The sequence below is a fragment of the Capra hircus genome, chromosome 1, assembly GCF_001704415.2.
Source record: "Capra hircus breed San Clemente chromosome 1, ASM170441v1, whole genome shotgun sequence".
Lineage (NCBI taxonomy): Eukaryota > Metazoa > Chordata > Mammalia > Artiodactyla > Bovidae > Capra > Capra hircus.
The window spans coordinates 140,066,760-140,087,031 of record NC_030808.1 but is presented as its reverse complement, the minus strand read 5'-3'; the positions used below and the strand labels follow the sequence as shown (position 1 = coordinate 140,087,031).

The following is a 20,272-nucleotide window of genomic DNA, read 5'->3' as shown; positions in this document are numbered from 1 at the left end:
ACTAAAACCGTGGAACTCACAAGTAAAATGAAGTCTGTATTTCTGTCCCAAAATATTCCAGCAACTTGAGGGTTTTTTAAATTAAAAAAAAAGAAAGAAAGAAAGAAAAACTTTACCCAATACAGTACAATGCAAATATGGATATCTCACCTACTGTAAAATTCCAAATTTCTTTGACCCTATATTATTGCCACTTTGTTGACAATGCCTCCTCTCGCTATTGTTGTATGGTATGACATTGGTGATACCAATTAGTGCCACAGTGCTTTCTACCCTGCAGAGCTCTCAGGAAGCAGGATGTGGTCCTTGGAACACACCTCTTGTTCCCCATCTAGCAGTAATGGAGAAATTATCCACATTGGCCTAGAAGGGTGGGTTTGGTTGGGGGTGGGGGGAGACGCAAGAGGGAGGGAATATATGTATACTTATGGAAAATTCATGGTGTTGTATGGTGGAAGCCAACACAGAAATGTAAATCAATTATCCTCCAATAAAAATTTAAAAATGTAATATTCTATGCCCATTGGTTTAATACAGCTCCTTTTTTAACACTATCTTACACATTTTTAAATATAGCATATACATTATAAAGTGAGTATAATGATAATAATCATTATTAGTGAGTATAATAATAATGAGATTTTGAAATGTATATTGATTTGCAAATAAGCACTCAATTGAATGACTAAGAACTTTCTACATTATATATATATTTTTTACCAATTGGTCAAAATAAAACAAAATCATGGAAATGAAAAAAAAAAAAAAAAGTTAAAGAAATAGGCATGGCCTTCCAGGATCATTCTCAAGTGAAGGAAATCCCAAAACAGGTTATTCCACTTTCATAAATATGTCAGTTTTGTGCCTCTTTTAATGGGAGTTATACTTTGAGAAAATATTGACCTTTTGCAGAATCTTTACAGTTGGCTTGCTGTTGATCCATCAGTCAAACAAATCAGCAATACATTTACACGGGATTGCATTAGTGCTCCGTGCAGAGGTTTGGAAGTATGAAATGACCATATCAGTATTAGAAATCAAATGTAAAATATATGACTTTTGCTCTTATAGTTTTAGAATGTAAAATTGATCCATGCAGTGAATAGTAATTTTATTTGTTGTGATGTTTTGTGTGGGAGACATGGTAACAAGTTTTCAAGTGCTGGAGTAATTAGAACAATGTCACCTAACACCCACATATTGCCCTTGATGATGCTCTATCTGAATTCCTCTTTCCCATTTACACCCTTAAAATAGCCAATGATCACCTGTCTTTTAAGGTTTAAGACAAACATAAGTCATAATTAATTGATTTTTCCCCCCTCTGAACTTGAAAATAGATTATCTTTACCTGTTCTTTTTCATATCAGTTGTTACTTTATTTCTTGTGTTATTAGTTATGACTTGTTGCCTCTGTTAATGGTAAGAATAATCAGCACAATAAAAAAAAAAATGCTCGTTTGTACACCCGTGGCGGATTCATGTTGATGTGTGGCAGAACCAATACAATATTGTAAAGTAATTAGCCTCCAATTAAAATAAATAAATTTAAATTAAAAAAAGAAAGAAAAGTGAGAACCCAGCTCTATGGCCCTTAAAACATCTTAAAATTATGGAGGTGGAGGGACTTTGCAAGTTACCCAGTCAAAGAGTTGGAATTTGTTTTAAAATAAATAAATAAAATGCCTAGCAAATAAACCTAAAAATATGTACTATAAATTCTTGCAAAAATATCCTAACATATTTGCTTGTTGCTTTAAACCTAGCTCTTGACAGCTGTCCGAAAACTCCTGGACAGGGCATGCACAGTACACACGTCAGAGAACATAACAGAGCAGGGAAGTGAAAGAACACCTTCTGGTGTGAAATAAGCAGGGTCTTTGATAAGAAGACCAGCCAGACCTCAAAGTTTCCCTCTGCTTCAGAAGCCCTATCCTCCAACCAACCAGACTTGTATTATTGAAAAATAAAACTTCAAAAATTAAAAAAAATTAAAATTAAAATGTTGAGAAAATAAATTATAAAATGAGTAGCCTCTATTATCTATTCCGTGGTGTTGTTAATAATAGGCTTTCCTGATAGCTCAGTTGGTAAAGAATCTGCCTGCAATGCAGGAGACCCCGGTTCAATTCCTGGGTCAGGAAGATCCCGTGGAGAAGGGATAGGCCACCCACTCCTGTATTCTTGAGCTTCCCTCTGGCTCAGCTGGTAAAGAGTCAGCACGCAATGCAGGAGTCCTGGGTTTTATCCCTGGGTTGGGAAGATTCCCTGGAGAAGGGAAAGGCTATCCATTCCAGTATTCTGCCCTGGAGAATTCCATGGACTGTATAGTCCATGGGGTCGCAAAGCCTCAGACATGAGCGACTTTCACTTTCTCAGTGCCTTTAATAAGAGCACAATGGTATATTTCTTCAGAATATCCTTGGAAAGGTCTTTTACGATTGAAGAGGAACTTTTTCACGACAATACTGAAGTAAGAAAGGTAACAGTCTCGGAGGAATGGTGGCATGGATCTGGGTATAAGATGCAACTGAGCTTAGCAAAAAGAAGCAGATATGTATTTCTCCATTGAGATAATGTGAATCAAGTGACGATAATCTCAGGAGGCCGTTTTTCTCTGAAGTGAAATCTGGAAAAAAAATAATAAAACCTTAAAAAAAAAGGTGAGAAAACAGAAAGAATAGCCTTGTTTATCTCTAGATCATTAAGTGCTGATTTCTCAGAGTTGAAAAGGCAAATTTGCTTTTCTTAATCACAAGCTTAATTATTATTTTTTAAATAATGTTTCACTAATGTTTCAAAAATAGGCAGCAGGACTCATGAGCATTGATCGGGTCACCACAGAAGCGATGAGAGTCCATGAGATTGCCTCATGAGCATTTGTGCAGATCAGTAAGAAGCATCAGAGCAGAAACTAGTGAAGGAACATCATACACTTGAATACCAGCAAAGAAGAAGAGAGGGGATAAGACTGAACATTTGGGGTTAAAGGTGGTAGTTGTAAGAAGGGAGAAGTCAGCAGAGTCACACAGACTCAAAAGGCTCGTAAGAGAGTCTACTGCTTATGGCAAATAGCTTGTGACATTTTGGTCAGAGAAATTTCAGTACAGTAGTTGAGGGAGGAAATAGTTGATGCTAGAACTTGGGAACATAGACACTGAGTGCAAATTATCTAGAGTTTAAGCTTTGAAGGAGAACAGAAAAAATTATTTAATTTTGGGAGAATGGGAATTCTAACATGTATACTGTCATGTAAGAATTGAATCGCCAGTCCATGTCTGACGTAGGGTGCAGCTTGCTTGGGGCAGGTGCATGGGGATGACCCAGAGAGATGTTGTGGGGAGGGAGGTGGGAGGGGGGTTCATGTTTGGGAACGCATGTAAGAATTTAAGATTTTAAAATTAAAAAAAAAAAAAAAATAAATTAATTAATTAAAAAAAAAAACAAACAAACAAAAAAAAAATAAATTAGATCTAAATTTTTAATAAATGTAAACATGGGGTTTGCTAGTGGGGTTATGCTAGTAACAAGGTTTTTAATGATTCCAAATTCTTCCTGGAGTGGAAACAGACTCAATAGGATAACAAAAGAAAAAGAATGTGGATGACATTTTCAGCAAAAGTAGGTGACAGGGATCCTCAGAAACTCTTAAACATGTGGGGCTGTAGATAAACCACTGGCAACAGCAGGTCCAATGTAAGAGAAGCTGGTAGAGGGGTAATGCCTATTGAGATTACTGTATAGTCACAGAAATGCAAAACAGTCAACAAATTGTTGTTTTTGTTCTGTTGCTAAGTCGTGTCAGATTCTTTACAACCCCATAGACTGCAGCATGCTGGTCTTCCTGTCCTTTACTATCTCCCAGATTGTGCTCAAACTTATGTCCATTGTGTCAGTGATGCCATCCAACCATCTCATCCTCTGTTGCCCCCTTCTCCTCTGGCCCTCAGTCTTTCCCAACATCAGGGTCTTTCCCAGTGAGCTGGTTCTTCATATCACGTGGCCAAGGTATTGGAGCTTCAGCTTCAACATGATTTCTTCCAATGAATAGTCGAGGTTGATTTCCTTTAGGACTGACTGGTTTGATCCCCTTGCTGTCCAAGGGGCTGTCAAGAGTCTTCTCCAATACAATTCAAAAGCATCAATTCTTCACCACTTGGCCTTCTTTATGATCCAATTCTCACATCTGCACATGACTACTGGAAAAACCATACTGTTGACCATAGGAACCTTTGTCAGCATATGCTCATCTCCAAAAAGCACCGGAGGACTATTTCTTTATGGAAACCTGAGAAAATGTGTTTGAGGATATTCACAGCACTTTGATAGCCCTGTGCAAGCTCTGAGTTGAAGATGAGTATAAAAGGCTGTAACATCACATAGTTAAGTGGTAGTCTAACTCCTTGTGTATCTCAGAAGTATTCAGCAAATACTACTTTCAGAAGAAGAGAGATTCACCCTGAGGGAAACTGCTGGATTTAGGAATCAAATTGAGCCAGAGTGAAAAACTAAATGGAAAGAGAGAAGGTGTTTCCATTGAAAAGGTCCAGAAGCAATGGGCAACCAATAACAACTAGCAATTCTACTACCTAGACGATAGTCTCTTTTAAATATTATGCCATAATAACAGGGACCATGGTTCCTTGAAATAATGATCACTTATTGGTTTGGGACAGGAAACATGTAAGATGAGGCTGAAATATAAATAGGGTCTTGCCAAAATTATATATAAATATATATATGTATTAATATTAAGGCATACATAGGTGTGTATATGTGTGCATACATATATACTTACATAATGTACATGTACAAATATAGAATTGTTTTCATATATATTTACAGGTACACATGTCCGTATACATTAAATAATAACAAAAGCAATAATAATAATAATAATAATCGTATTGATCTGCTAAGTCGCTTCAGTCGTGTCTGGCTCTGTGCAACCCCATAGACAGCTGCCCACCAGGCTCCCCTGTCCCTGGGAGTCTCCAGGCAAGAACACTGGAGTGGGTTACCATTTCCTTCTCCAATGCATGAAAGTGAAAAGTGAAAGTGAAGTCACTCAGTCGTGTCCGACTCTTAGCGACTCCATGGACTGCAGCCTACCAGGCTCCTCTGTCCATGGGATTTTCCAGGCAAGAGTACTGGAGTGGGGTGCCATTGCCTTCACCAAATCATACTGGTCTACTTAGTGGTAACTAAGGCAGACACCAACTCTTGACTTTGATAACTAGCCATTATAGAGAACAATGAAAATTCTCCCTGTCTTTCCTACAAGTACTATATATTTTACGATAACCAAACAACCCTAGTTCAGGAAGAAAAGTTCTTATTTACAGAATAATCATATCTGTTGAATGTGAAAATAATAAGAAAATATTAAAATTGCGATTTTCAACCCTTAGTAAAATAATTCAGACCAACGTCATCTGAATTTGCTTATCAATTTTAGCCTCCTTGAGTTTGGCATGCAACTCATATAAGCCTCATTATATAGATGCGAAGGGAATGACAAAAGGTTGAGCTTGATCTAACCAATCCATCAGAACTAAATTCCAGTCATAAGAAAAAAATGGCAATAGAGGAACAGGCTAAATGACAGCATTAAGAAAGATATTCAAAATGTGGGATTTCCTATGCAATAACTTATCTGTTTCTTCAATAAACCAGGGACATGAGAGGAAATAGAAGAGAGGCTGCTCTGAATTAAAACAGAGTCAAGAACCATAACAATTAAGATCACTGGTAAGGGGGTGTGGCAAAGATAATGGAGTAGGAAGATCCTAAGCTACTTCTTCCCATGGACACACCAAAAATACTACTATTTATAGAGGAAATATAAATTATAATTACTTGAAGACATGCAGAAAAATTTTCCACAATTAAAAATATAAAGAAGGAACCACAAAAACATGGGTAGGAGGTGCAGGGCCATGACGAACTCCCAGAGAGGCAACCCTCAAAGGAAAAAATCAAAATGGCAGAAGTTCTCCCCAAGGAGCAAGGGGTCTGAGCCCAACATCAAGCTTCTTAGTCTTGGAGTTCTTCACCAGGAAGATGAAACCTCCAGAATGCCTGGCTTTGAAAGCCAGTGGGGCTTATGTATGGGAGAGCTGGAGGGCTATAAAATAGATACTTCACTCTTAAAGACTCATCAAAATGTCACATGCTCCAAGACCCAGTGCAGAGGCAATCGTTTGAAAGTAGCCTGGATCAGACCCACTTGCTAATTTTGGAAAGCCTCCTGGAGAGGCAGTAACTAACTGGAACTGCCCCAGGATATAGACAACAGTTTAGTCGCTAAGTTGTGTCCAGCATTTTGCAACCCCATGGACAGCAGCATGCCAGGCTTCTCTGTCCTTTACCGTCTCCCATGGTCTGCTCAAATTCATGTCCATTGAGTTGGTGATGCTATTGAACCATCTCATCCTCTGCTGCCCCTTTCTCCTTTTGCTCCAACCCTTCTCATCATTAGGGTCTTTTCCAATGAGTTGGTTCTTCACATCAGATACCCAAAGTATTGGCACTTCAGGTTCTTCATCAGCCCTTCCAATAAATATTCAGGGTTTATTTCCTTTAGGATTAACTGGTTTGATTTTCTTTCAGCCTAAGGAACTCTCAAAGAGTCTTCTCAAGCACCATAGTTCTTTATGGTCCAACCCTCACATCCATACATGACTACTGGAAAAGCTATTGCTTTGACTATGCAGACTTTGTTAGCAAAGTGATGTCTCTGCTTTTTAAGATTTTGTCTAAGTCTGTCATAGCTTTCCTTCCAAAGAACAAGCATCTTTTTAATTTCGTGGCTGCAGACACTATCCACAGTAATTTTGGAAGCCAACAAAATAAAATCTGTCACTACTTTTACATTTTCCCTCTCTATCTGTCATGAAGTAATGGGACTGGATGCCATAATCTTGATTTTTTAAAATCTTATTAAATTTTAAATTTATTTATTTTAATTGGAGGCTAATTACTTTACAATATTGTATTGGTTTTGCCATACATCAACATGAATCCGCCATGGGTGTACACGTGTTCCCAATCCTGAACCCCCCTCCCGCCTCCCTCCCCATACCATCCCTCTTGGTCATCCCAGTGCACCAGCCTCAAGCATCCTGTATCCTGCATAGAACCTGGACTGGCGATTCAAGCCAGGTTTTTTACCAATGATATAGACATTGGTGGAAGCAATTTTGGAGAGCTCATTCTATCATGAGGACACTAGTCCTGGCAAGTGCCATTTTGGAGTCTTCCCTCTTGCTTATTAGTGCTGGTAGTTTACCTGTCTATTAGACAATTTGACAGCAACCCCTGGACCAACACCATCCCAGGGCTAGCAGCCCATTGCATGGAAAACCAGCTCCCCAGCCCCAACCCCGCCACTAGTAGGGCAGCAGCCTCTACATGAAGCCGGGCCTGCCAGTCAACCAGGCTGGGGTCCATCTCTGCCAATCAGCCACTCTCAGTAGTCAGCCCCACCACAACTGATGGGTCCCTGCAGTCCATTTAAGGGGCTCCTCTAGAGCACTTGGCTCTGGTAACCAGAGGAGAGTGTGCTGCTGGGCCCCATAACACATTTCCAATATAAGGCCACTTTCTCAAAATTGGGATATGTAAATGATAACTATGTATATATATATATAACACAGAGATGTAAAAACAGAATTCAGCAAAATGAGGCAACTGAGGAATATTTTGCAAGTAAAAGAACAAGATAAAATTCCAGAAGAACTAAGGAGATAACAATCTCCCTAACAAAAAAATACAAGGTTAAGATCACAAAGGTGCTCAATGAACTTGAGAGAAGAATGGATGAACATGATGAGAAGTCTAATAGCAAGTTAGAAAACACAAGAACCAAACAGAGCTGAAGACTATGGTTACTAAACAGAAGAATACATTAGAAGGAATCAACAGTAGATTAGATTAAGCAGAGGAACAGATCAGTGAACTGGAAGACAGAGTAGTGGAAAACTCCTAAGTGGAACTGAAAACAGAAAAAGAAATTAAAATTAAGACAGTTTAAGAGAACTCAGGATAATCACACTTACTATCTTGTACACTGTAGGGGTCTCAGAATGAAAAGAGAGGGAGAAAGGGGCAGAAAAATTATTGGAAGAAATAATAGCTTAACACTTCCCTAACCAGGGAATGTAAACAAGTATTCAGGTCCAGAAAGCAGAGGATCACTCTCACACACACACACAAAGATGAACCAAAGAGATCCACACCAAGACACATTATAACTAAAATGGCAAAAATTCAAGATATAGAGAGAATGTTAAACATAGCAAGGAAAAAGAACTACTTAAGTATGAAAGAACTCCCATGAGACTATCATCAATTGACTTTTCAGTAGAAACTTTGCAGGCCAGAAAGAAGTGTCATAATATATTTAAAGTGATGAAATAAAAATAAACAAAATAAGATTATTCAACAAAAGAGAGTTAAGAGTTTTACAGACAAGCAAAAGTTAAAAGATTTCACCACCACTAAAACTGTCCCATCACTTCATGGGAAATAGGTGGGGAAACAATGGAAACAGTGTCAGACTTTATTTTTGGGGGCTCCAAAATCACTGCAGTTGGTGACTGCAGCCATGAAATTAAAAGACACTTACTTCTTGGAAGGAAAGTTATGACCAACCTAAATAGCATATTCAAAAGCAGAGACATTACTTTGCCAACAAAGGTCTGTCTAGTCAAGGCCTTGGTTTTTCCAGTGGTCATGTATGGATGTGAGAATTGGACTGTGAAGAAGGCTGAGCACCGAAGAATTGATGCTTTTGAACTGTGGTGTTGGAGAAGACTCTTGAGAGTCCCTTAGACTGCAAGGAGATCCAACCAGTCCATTCTGAAGGAGCTCAGCCCTGGGATTTCTTTGGAAGGAATGATACTAAAGCTGAAACTCCAGTACTTTGGCCACCTGATGCGAAGAGTTGACTCATTGGAAAAGACTCTGATGCTGGGAGGGATTGGGGGCAGGAGGAGAAGGGGACAACGGAAGATGAGATGGCTGGATGGCATCACCTACTCAATGGATGTGAGTCTGAGTGAACTCCGGGAGTTGGTGATGGACAGGGAGGCCTGGTGTGCTGCGATTCATGGGGTCGCAAAGAGTCAGGCACGACTGAGCGACGACTGAACTAAACTGAACTGACTGAAACCTTCCCTGGTAGCTCAGAGGGTGGAGAATCCACCTACAGTGCAGGAGATCTGAGTTCAATACCTGGGTTGTGAAGATCTCCTGGAGGAGGAAATGGCAACCCACTCCAGTATTCTTGCCTCTAGAATCCCCATGGACAGAGGAAACTGACAGGCTACAGTCTAGGGGGTTGCAAAGAGTCGGACACAACTAAGCGACTAAGCACACAAGCCTATCTTATAAAGACTATTAAAGGGACTTCTCTAAGCAGAAAAGACCACATCTAGAAATACAAAATTTAGAAAAAGAAAATATGACTGGTAAACATATAGTAAAGGTAGTTGACCCACAAATTGTAAGGCTAGCAAAAGGTTGAAAGACAAAAGCAGTAAGATCATCTATATCCACAATAAGTTGAGGCTACACAATACAGAAAGATGTAAAATATAAACTCAAAATACTAAAATGGTGGCAAGTAAAAATGGTGAGTTTTTAGAATGTGTTCAAACCTAAGTGAAGTGGCTCAGTCATGTCTGACTCTTTGTGACCCCATGGATTGTAGCCTACCAGGCTCCTCTGTCCATGGGATTTTCCAGGCAATAGTACTGGAGTGGATTGCCATTTAAACTTCAGAGATCATCAAATTAAAATAATCACATATATATATGTATATATGTATATGTGTATATGTATATGTGTGTATATATATATGTATGTATATATATATATATATATATATATATATAAAGACGCTTACTCCTTGGAAGAAAAGTTATGACCAACCTAGATAGCATATTCAAAAGCAGAGACATTATTTTGCTGACTAAGGTCCATCTAGTCAAGGCTATGGTTTTTCCAGTAGTCATGTATGGATGTGAGAGTTGGACTGTGAAGAAGGCTAAGCACCGAAGAATTGATGCTTTTGAACTGTGGTATTGGAGAAGACTCTTGAGAGTCCCTTGGACTGCAAGGAGATCCAACTAGTCCATTCTGAAGGAGATCAGCCCTGGGATTTCTTTGGAAGGAATGATGCTAAAGCTGAAACTCCAGTACTTTGGCCACCTGATGCAAAGAGTTGACTCATTGGAAAGGACTCTGATGCTGGGGGGGATTGAGGGCAGGAGGAGAAGGGGACGACAGAGGATGAGATGGCTGGATGGCATCACGGACTTGATGGACGTGAGTCTGAGGGAACTCCAGGAGTTGGTGATGGACAGGAGGCCTGGTGTGCTGCGATTCATGGGGTCGCAGAGTCGCACGCGACTAAGCAACTGAACTGAACTGAACCAATATATGTATGTGTATATATATAGGTATACCTATATAAATCTATATACAAGCCAAAATGTATTTATTTACAAGCCAAAAATCTATACTGGGTACACGAGAAAAGAAAAATGAATCCAACCATAATGTTAAAGATAGTCATCAAATCACAAGGGAAGAGAGCAGAAAAAGCAAAAAGAAAACTATGAAAACAAGAAAACAATGAACAAAATAGCAGTAAGTACATATCTGCCAATAATTACTTTAAATGTAAATGGACTTAATGCTCTAATCAAAAGGTATACAGTGGCTGATTGGATTAAAAAAACACACATATATGCTGCCAACAAGAGAGTCATTTCAAATATAAAGACACACACAGACTGAAAGTTAGGGGATGGAAACAGGTATTTGGTCAAATGGAAACAGAAGGTTGGTGTAGCAATACTTGTAGAGAAACGTAGACTTTAAAACAAAGAATTTTGTGTTTTGTTAAAATACAGGAAAGAATATTACATGATGATAAAGGGATCAATCTGAAAGGAAAATATAGCAGTGGTAATTCCTATGCATTCAACATAGAAGTACTAAAGAGAATACTAGCAGACGTAATGGGAAATATTGACAGCAACACAATTATAGAAGCAGGTTCTAATGTCCCATCTACATCAATGAACAGATCATTCAAAAAGAAAATCAATAAGGAAGCATTCACTGAATGAAACTTTAGATAAAATGGACTAGATAGATAGATAAATCAATTCCTGATGCCCATTTCCAGTCAAATTCAATCCCAGCCGCAGGCAACTACTAATCTATTGCCTGTCTCTATAGATTTGTGTTTTCTGTGTTTTGTATAAATCAAGTTTGGTGATATGTGGCTTTGTATCTGGCTTCTTTCATTTAGCCTAATCTTTTGAGGTCCATCCCTATTGTAATATGTCCATTCATATAGTAACATGTATCTTTTGTATTGTTGATTACTATGTATGTATGTTCACATTTTGCTTATCCAGCTACTAAACAGTGGTCCTATTGTTTAGTATGAACTATTTCAACTTTTTAGCTCTTATGAATAATCCTGCTATGAACATTTGTGAAAAAGTGTTTGAGTGAACATGGGTTTTCCTTTGTCTAGGGTGGGTTCTTTCATTGACGCTCTGAACCTTGTGATGAACTGAAGTTTAACATTTTACAAAACTGCTAAAGTGTTTTCCAAAGTGGTTGCCCCATTTTACTTTCAAGTCAACAATGCATGAAAGTTTTACTTTCTTCTCCACATCCTCACAAGCACTTGCTGCTATGATGGTCTTTATTATAGATATCCTAGTAAGTGTGATGGAGAAGGCGATGGCACCCCACTCCAGTACTCTTGCCTGGAAAATCCCATGGACAGAGGAGCCTGGTAGGCTGTAGTCCATGGGGTTGAAAAGGGTCAGACACGACTGAGCAACTTCACTTTCGCTTTTCACTTTCATGCATTGGAGAAGGAAATGGCAACCCACTCCAGTATTCTTGCCTGGAGAATCCCAGGGATGGGGGAGCCTGGTGGGCTGCCATCTCTGGGGTCGCACAGAGTCAGACACTACTGAAGTGACTTAGCAGCAGCAGCAGCAGTAAGTGTGAAGTAGTATCTCACTGTGGTTTTAATTTGCATTACCCTAGTGGCTGGGCTTCCCAGGTGGCCCTGTGGCAAAGAATCCACATGCCAATGCGGGAGACACGTGTTTGATCCCTGGGTGGAGAAGAACCCCTGGAGAAGAAAACAGCAATCCACTCTAGTATCCTTGCTTGGGAAATCCCATGGACAGAGGAAACTGGCGGAATACAAACTATGGGATCTCCAAAGAATCAGATACAACTTAGAAACCAAAAAACAGCAGCAACCATGGTGGCTAACAATACTGAACATCTTTCATGTGCTTATCAGTCATTTTTACATCTTCTTTGGTGATGAATCAGCTTCAACCTTTTGAAAATTTTGAGAGAGAGGAATGTATATGAATAGGGCTTTCTTTCTGTTCATATTTATGCATATATGTGTGTGTGTGTGTTTGTGTGTGTGTGTGTGTACATACATGTGCTTCCCTGGTGGTTCAGTGCAGTTCAGTCACTCAGTTGTGTCAGACTCTTTGCAACCCCATGGACTGCAGCATGCCAGGCTTCCCTGTCCATTACCAACTCCTGGAGTTTACTCAAACTCATATCCATCACATAGGGGATGCCATCCAACCATCTCATCCTCTTTCATCCCCTTCTCCTCCCACCTTCAATCTTTCCAGCATCAGGGTCTTTTCCAATGAGTCAGTTCTTTGCATCAGGTGGCTGGTGGCTCAGATGGTAAAGAAGCTACCTGCAATGCAAGAGACCCGGGTTTGATCTCTGGATTGAAAGATCCCCTGGAGAAGGGAGTGGCAATTCACTCCAGTATTATTGCCTGGAGAATTCCATGGACAGAGGAATCTTAAAGGTGTATTAATAATTGAAATCATACATAAAATTTTAATTATATATGAGGTCCTATGATTCTGAATGACACGTTAACTCCTTCACTGCATCTAAGAGTTTTTTCCTTTCCTTCTGCAGACCCAGCGAACTCAGCCCCATCCATACTGGATGGGTTTGATCATCGCAAAGCCATGGCAGGGCAGCGTGTGGAGCTACCTTGCAAAGCGCTTGGGCACCCTGAGCCAGATTACCGCTGGCTGAAGGACAACATGCCCCTGGAACTTTCTGGAAGGTTCCAGAAGACCATGACAGGGCTGCTTATTGAGAACACACGTCCCTCAGACTCAGGCAGCTATGTTTGTGAAGTGTCCAACAGATACGGAACTGCTAAGGTGATAGGCCGCCTGTACGTGAAACGTAAGTTGGATGGTAACTGGCAATGGTGACGCTAGCTGCCAATGCTGGAGCTCCTGTTACAAGTGACCCCCTGGCTTTCTCTGTAGCTCCCATGAATCCTCACTCCATTTCAGCCCCATTTCACAGATGAGGAAATCAAGTCTTCAAATGCTGGAGGTTACTCCTTGGAAGGAAAGTTATGACCAACCTAGATAGTATATTCAAAAGCAGAGACATTACTTTGTCAACAAAGCTCTGTCTAGTCAAGGCTATGGTTTTTCCATTGGTCATGTATGGATGTGAGAGTTGGAGTATAAAGAAAACTGATCACTGAAGAATTGATGCTCTTGAACTGTGGTGTTGGAGAAGACTCTTGAGAGTCCCTTGGACTGCAAGGAGATCCAACCAGTCCATCCTAAAGATCAGTCCTGGGTGTTCATTGGAAGGACTGATGTTGAAGCTGAAACTCCAGTACTTTGGCCACCTGATGCGAAGAGCTGACTCACTGGAAAAGACTCTGATGCTGGGAAAGATTGAGGACAGGAGGAGAAGGGGCCGACAGAGGATGAGATGGCTGGATGGCATCACCGACTCAATGGACATGGGTTTGAGTGAACTTCGGGAGTTGGTGATAGACAGGGAGGCCTGGCATGCTGCGGTTCATGAGGTCACAAAGAGTTGGACACGACTGAGCAACTGAATTGAACTGAAATAAACATAGCTGGAGAGTCTGGGGCCACAGTATCCAGCTCCAAGATAGCGTTACCTAGCTGTTGAATTTAGAATGGCCCACCTGTCTGCAAATCAATGGAGGGAGATAAGCAGGGTGGTGCTGTCAGCACAGGCAGTGGTGATCAGATCAAAGGAGTTCCCTTGGCCAGTTGCCAGATCCTGCTTCAGGTTTCTAAATGGGGCTGTTATCACCTCTCTACAGGGCTGAATCTAGAGCTGTAATTATCTGAAAATTGGACTTGGACTCAATATTAGAGATAATTTAGTCCGAGTATGGTGACTATAGCTTCCCTAGGGGTCAGTGGTAAAAAAAGTGAAGTGGAAGTTGCTCAGTCATATCTTGACTGTTTGCGATCTCATGGACTATACAGTCCATGGACTTCTCCAGGCCAGAATACTGAAGGGGGTAGCTTTTCCCTTCTCCAGGGGATCTTCCCAACCCAGGGATTAAACCCAGGTCTTCCACATTGCAAGTGGATTCTTTACCAGCTGAGCCACCAGGTAAGTCCCGGTAATAAAAGAACCTGCCTTCAATGCAAGAGAAGGCATTCTATCCTTGGGTTGGGAATATCCCTTGGAGAAGGAAATGACAACCCACTCCAGTATTCCTGGCTGGGAAATCCCGTGGACAGAGAAGTCTGGTGGACTACAGTCCATGCAGTCACAAAGAATCAGATGCAACTGAGGTACTGAATAACAATAACATGATGGATAAATCTCATCTCTAACTGATCTGGAATGACCAATGTGAGGAAGATGATGAGAAGGAGGGTGAAGGCAGACACAGAGGAAGAAGGGATGTGATTGCAGGGGCACGCTCTCTAATCTAGTTATAAAGCCTTAATTTTATTCATGCAGAAACAAAATCAAACTGATTTTACTCAAGATCACAGGACCAGAAATGAGTGGTAGAACTTTGGTCAAAATATATGGCTCTTAGTTGCCAGTAGGATAATATATAAATTTGTATATATACAAATTTGATGAACTGAACAAACTGAATATGAGTCTGGCATTTAAAAGGAAGGCATTTTCTTATCCTGGCTTTTTTTCTAGCCTTATGCCTGTTTATGGAACCACCTCTTCAATGTCACCATGGATGTAGACAGCTTTAGCACAATACCAGCCCAAGAGAGTCCATTTGAAACAAATATCCCAAAGACTGCCTGGAACCAGCTGTCCAGACTGAGTCCTGCAAATGTTATTCGAATGTGTTTTGGGTGATTTTCGCTAGAAATGGAGGATAATGTCTGCACAATTATATTTCTATGACTGAAGTGCCTTGTTGATGAAACAATGAAACATCGGACAGCTAGTGAGAATGACTCCAATGCGAGGTTCCAAATCACTTTTTGTGGCTCCTCAGTTTCTGCTGAATGGAATTTATATATTAAGATAGTGCGGAAAGCGTGTCAAGAAAACCTGTAAGGTCACATTTCCCATTGTTTTGCTTAAAAAAAACCTACTTCCTGTGAAATCTAACTTCCTTCCTCCTACAAGCAGTTCCTTCCCTACTGCTCCCTCCATATGGAAGATGATTTTCAGATACTTGAATGTCTAAAACTCCCCATCTTTCTAAGTCTAATGCAATGCCTCATTCCCCAGGCATTCCCCATTCCCCTCCTGTTTTCTGCTCAAAGCTCAGAATAGTTTATTGCTTTCTCTGTAAAGACATTTATCCTTGCCTACATTGTAAATTACCTTGATGCTGGGAAACATTGAGGGTAGTGGGAGAAGGGGGCAACAGAAGATGAGATGGTTGGATGGCATCACCGACTCAATGCACATGAATTTGAGCACACTCTGGGAGATAGTGAAGCTCAGGGAAACATGGTGTGTTGCATTTCATGGGGTTGCAAAGTGTTGGACATGACTGAGCAACTGAACAACAGTAACACATTGTAAAAGTTATCTGTAGGAAAGTCTTAACTCTGAATATGTTTTCCTGTTTGTATTTGTCAGCCTTGTCTGGAAAAGTTCCAGGTATGCCTCTGACACTCCCATCCTCCCTTCTGACTGGTCCTTGCTTTGGTCTCTCTTTTCCAGGTGGAAATGATGCTCTTGGAAATTCAGAACATTCTCCTCTTTTATTTTTCTCTTTTGTTTTCTAGTTTCAAATTCCTCCCCTCTGAAAACAGCCCTGAATTTGCAGGCTCAGCCTCAGTCTCCTTGGGTGTCAGATGAGAATATTTCCCAATTTTATATCAGATGCTTAGCAGGAGTATCCCAAACTGCTCTCTAACGTCCCTGGCATGTAAATGGTTCCTGTTATCCTAGACTCCTTCTACCCTCAAACCCTCCAAATGCAAGCTTTAAGCCCCAGATCCTCTTTGAGACTTCCCTTTCTAGGTCTAATTCCTGCCAAGAGATTGTATCTCAAGGTCTTTCTCAACTGTGCTCCCCAACCTCCACCCTGTCCTAAATTGAATTTTAATTGAGTCACAGCTAGACATCTGCAATGCCTCCTTGCTGACCAATTTTCCCACTATCATTTGTGTAACACAATGTGATCAATCGATTCTCCTAAAAATGTGTTTACTCTATTGCTCACTGGCTAAAAATTCTAGAAAGCTTTCTTTAGTTCCCACTGTTGTTATTGTTGTTCAGTTGCCAAGTCTTGTCTGACTCTCCATGACTCCACAGGCTACAGCGTGCCAGGTTGCCCTATCCCCACCATCTCTAGAAGTTTGCCGAAGTTCATGTCCACTGAATTGGTGAGGTCATCCAACCATCTCATCCTTTGTTGCCCTCTTCCCCTACTACCTTCAGTTCCCTCTGATTTGATGCAAAATCTTGAGGTCTTCTATTGGACCCTTTGGGTTAGTATCTTCGTTCCTGTATTTTTCTTATGCATCTGAAAGACTGAACTCTTTAAAGACTTCACAATGTGGTGACTAAGAAGTGAGTAATAACTGAGGCAAACAACTGATATCTGCCATTTACCTGTTGTGTGGACTTGGCTAAATTCATATCTCTGAATAACCCTTTCTTCTTCTGTAAACTGGAGATAATATGAGACTTATAGAACTGTGGGGAGACTGACTTAACTAAGGTGACTATGGAACATGCTAGTTGTACCACAAGTGCCTTTCATTTTCATCTTCACTTATGAGTTTAATGCTATTCTTGGCATAGAAATGTTCAGCAAATGCTTATGGCATGAATTGGTTTCCTTCATTGTTGAATGAAAACACAGAAAGGCATGGATGAGAGTTACCACCTTGTCCAAAGCAGTTTGCCTCACTTTAAAGAAATAAAAAGCCTTTCTCATGGTCACACATTCTACAGCAACCTGCTTCCTTGCAGCCCTGTGCTGTTGGCCATGGTTAAGCCACACAGAGGATATGAGTGAGTCTGTGTATGTGAGACTGGCCCAAAGGAAACCCATCTGTTCCAAGTTAGGATGAGGCAGATAGATTTAAATATTCAAATATATCAGTCCTTGTTGGCTCAGCACATTGCAGATCTTACTGTCAGTGGGTTAATACTCACATTTACTGAGAAAGGAATCTGACCAACACCAGTCTATCTGCCATACAGTGAAAGAAAGCAAGAAAAAAAAAAAAAAGCCAACAGCAATAAGGGTGTTCCCAAACAAAATGAAATAGCACTGAAGTAAGAACATGCAGAGTGTGGCCTTTTGTTTTTAAGGTTGCTTTTTAAAAATTGTTGCAACATCATTCCACACAAAAGCATTAGAAACATAACAATCTTAACACGAAGCTAAACAATTGAATATTTCAACAGAAAATCTGTATACATTGTCATTTACATGGTAAAGTAGGTAACTGTTAAAAAGATGTTCTTTCTCAATCCCTCTGCTGCCTTAACTCTGGGAGTATTACAGGTAGAAGGCCTATGTAGTGCTATTTACAACTACCAAATTAAGACCATATTGCTGTTCAGTTGCTCAGTTGTGTCCAACTCTTTGCAACCTCCTATACTGTAGCATGCTAGGCTTCCTTGTCCTTCACTATCTCCCAGAGTTTGCTCAGACTCTTGTCCATTGAGTCAATGATGCCATCCAGCCATCTCATCCTCTGTTGCCCCCTTCTTCTCCTGCTTTCAGTCTTTCCCAGCATCAGGATCTTTCCTAATAAATTGGCTGTTCACATCAGGTGGCCAAAGTATTGGAGCTTCAACTTCAGCATCAGTTCCTCCAGTGAATAGTCAGTGTTGATTTCCTTGCAGTCCAAGGGACTCTCAAGAGTCTTCTCCAGCACCACAGTTTGAAAGCATTGATTCTTTGGTGCTCAGCCTTCTTTATGGTCCAACTCTCACACTGGTAAATGACTGCTGGAAAAACCATAGCTTTGACTATATGGACTTTTGTTGACAAAGTGATGTCTCTGCTTTTTAATCTGCTGTCTAGGTTTGTCAAAGCTTTTCTTCCAAGAAGCAACTCTCTTTTGCTTTCATGTCTGCAGTCACCATCCAAGCTAGTACAAAATTAAGACGGTATAACTTACATAAATCCTATTAACTTAACAGCTCAATTTAATGTCTTTCACTATTCAGTGCTCTGTATGAGGGAAAAACCTACCTTGACATATTGTCAAATGGCCAAAAATGTTGTGAAGATACATTTGCCTTTTCAAAAGTCCATCTTGTTGAAGTATTCTCTACATGTGTGATGATTTTACCTTCTGTTTTTCTCTTCCCCAAAACTCCAGAGCCACTGAAAGCTACCATCAGCCCCAGGAAAGTTAAAAGCAGTGTGGGCAGCCAGGTTTCCTTGTCCTGCAGCGTGACCGGAAGTGAGGACCAGGAGCTCTCCTGGTACCGAAATGGTGAAATACTCAACCCTGGAAAAAATGTGAGGATCACAGGGATCAACCACGAAAACCTTATTATGGATCACATGGTCCGAAGTGACGGGGGAGCCTACCAGTGTTTTGTGCGCAAGGACAGGCTGTCCGCTCAAGACTTTGTGCAGGTGGTCCTTGAAGGTCAGTGGGCCTTGTTACAGGGTTCAGCTGAAAAAAAGAACCCAAACCCAGAGCACTCAAAAGCAAGAGCAAAGGGTGAAGCGGAGCTCATAACTCAGTTTTAAGATTTCTGTCTGATCAGCTAGTAACTCTTCTCTAGTTTTCTAGCTCATTTGGCAAATAAAAGATTAATTTCTGATGAAGTGATCACTGTTTCTAGTAGAAGTAACATAAATAACATGATTTAACATAAAGTCAAGTAACATAAATGCTGCTTACTCAGTGTTTAAAGTTACTTGGCAAGATATGGACCAAAGAGACTTGAGACTGATGGATGGGTGGTGAATCCATTGTCCTCTTGACCAGGCTTTCTCAGGGCTGCTTGGCTGGGTGGGCTGCTGTATGCACTGTAGGATGCTGAGTGGAGTCTCACCTCTATCTGCTAAATGCTCGCAGTGCCTCCTTCCAGTTATGACGAACAAGTGTCCTTTGGGGGAGCAAAATAGCCCCCCCTCAAAGTTCATAAGTGCAACCTTGGATGCAACACTTAGAGCAACATTTCAACGTAGTGTTTTGTGGACTGTAAAAATGGCATCTGGGTTGTAGAGTTGTCCCAGTTTGGGTCCCGAGAGTCACAGATTTAGGTGAATGGAATTTTTGAAGAATTGCCTTGTGTTATCATAATGAGTTTTAGGCTTTTTTTTAACTGCCTACTGCTTACTTACATCTTCAAGCTTATCAATCAGCCAGGGAAAGACACTGTCCAGGTAACATTCAAGCAAGAGACATGTTTATCACTAGATAATTTTTGAACTAGCTTTTATCTGTAAATTTGCATGTCTTGTTCGAAATTGTGCCATTACATATAATTTAAAATTCATCTGTTATCAACTGATTAAAATAACTACATGACTTTCATATAGCCTAAAGCAGGGGAAAAGAAAATCCATTTAATATGAAAATAAGTTTAAATATCTCTTGATGCTAAGAGTCTATTTCTCATATTACTGTTTTAACCTTAGCTAATTTTTAAGAAGAAACGGGCTTAGGATAACATTCTTATTTTGATTCAAGCAGTTTCTTGCAGAAAGTGAGCATTTTAAAGCACAGGTGAAGGTAGCTGAAAGCACGGTACTCATATTAAAAGCCTGACGCTGTGTTTCCATAATTAAGTGCAGAAAGTAATCAATTTGCACAGAGCCGGTTTGCTAATGGCGATGCCCTGCAGTCCTCACACAGTCACTATTTTTAGATTCTTTGTAGAGAAGGGAGAGATTACCTGTCTAGGCCTTGTTACCTTGGAAACCACCTCGTGTGACCAAGAAAACCTAAGGAGCATATTGATAATC

The 20,272-nt window shown here is 40.4% G+C and overlaps 1 protein-coding gene across 1 annotated transcript in view; it reads left to right on the top strand.

Moving 5' to 3' along the window:
• The window catches only part of DSCAM (DS cell adhesion molecule), an 833,405-nt gene that overhangs the window by 488,710 nt on the left and 324,423 nt on the right, over positions 1–20,272 (top strand). Inside the window, exons 5-6 of the mRNA XM_018051616.1 lie at positions 13,006–13,284; positions 18,669–18,944. Of these exons, the coding sequence (XP_017907105.1) occupies positions 13,006–13,284; positions 18,669–18,944 (555 nt within the window). The remainder of the gene's footprint in view (positions 1–13,005; positions 13,285–18,668; positions 18,945–20,272) is intronic.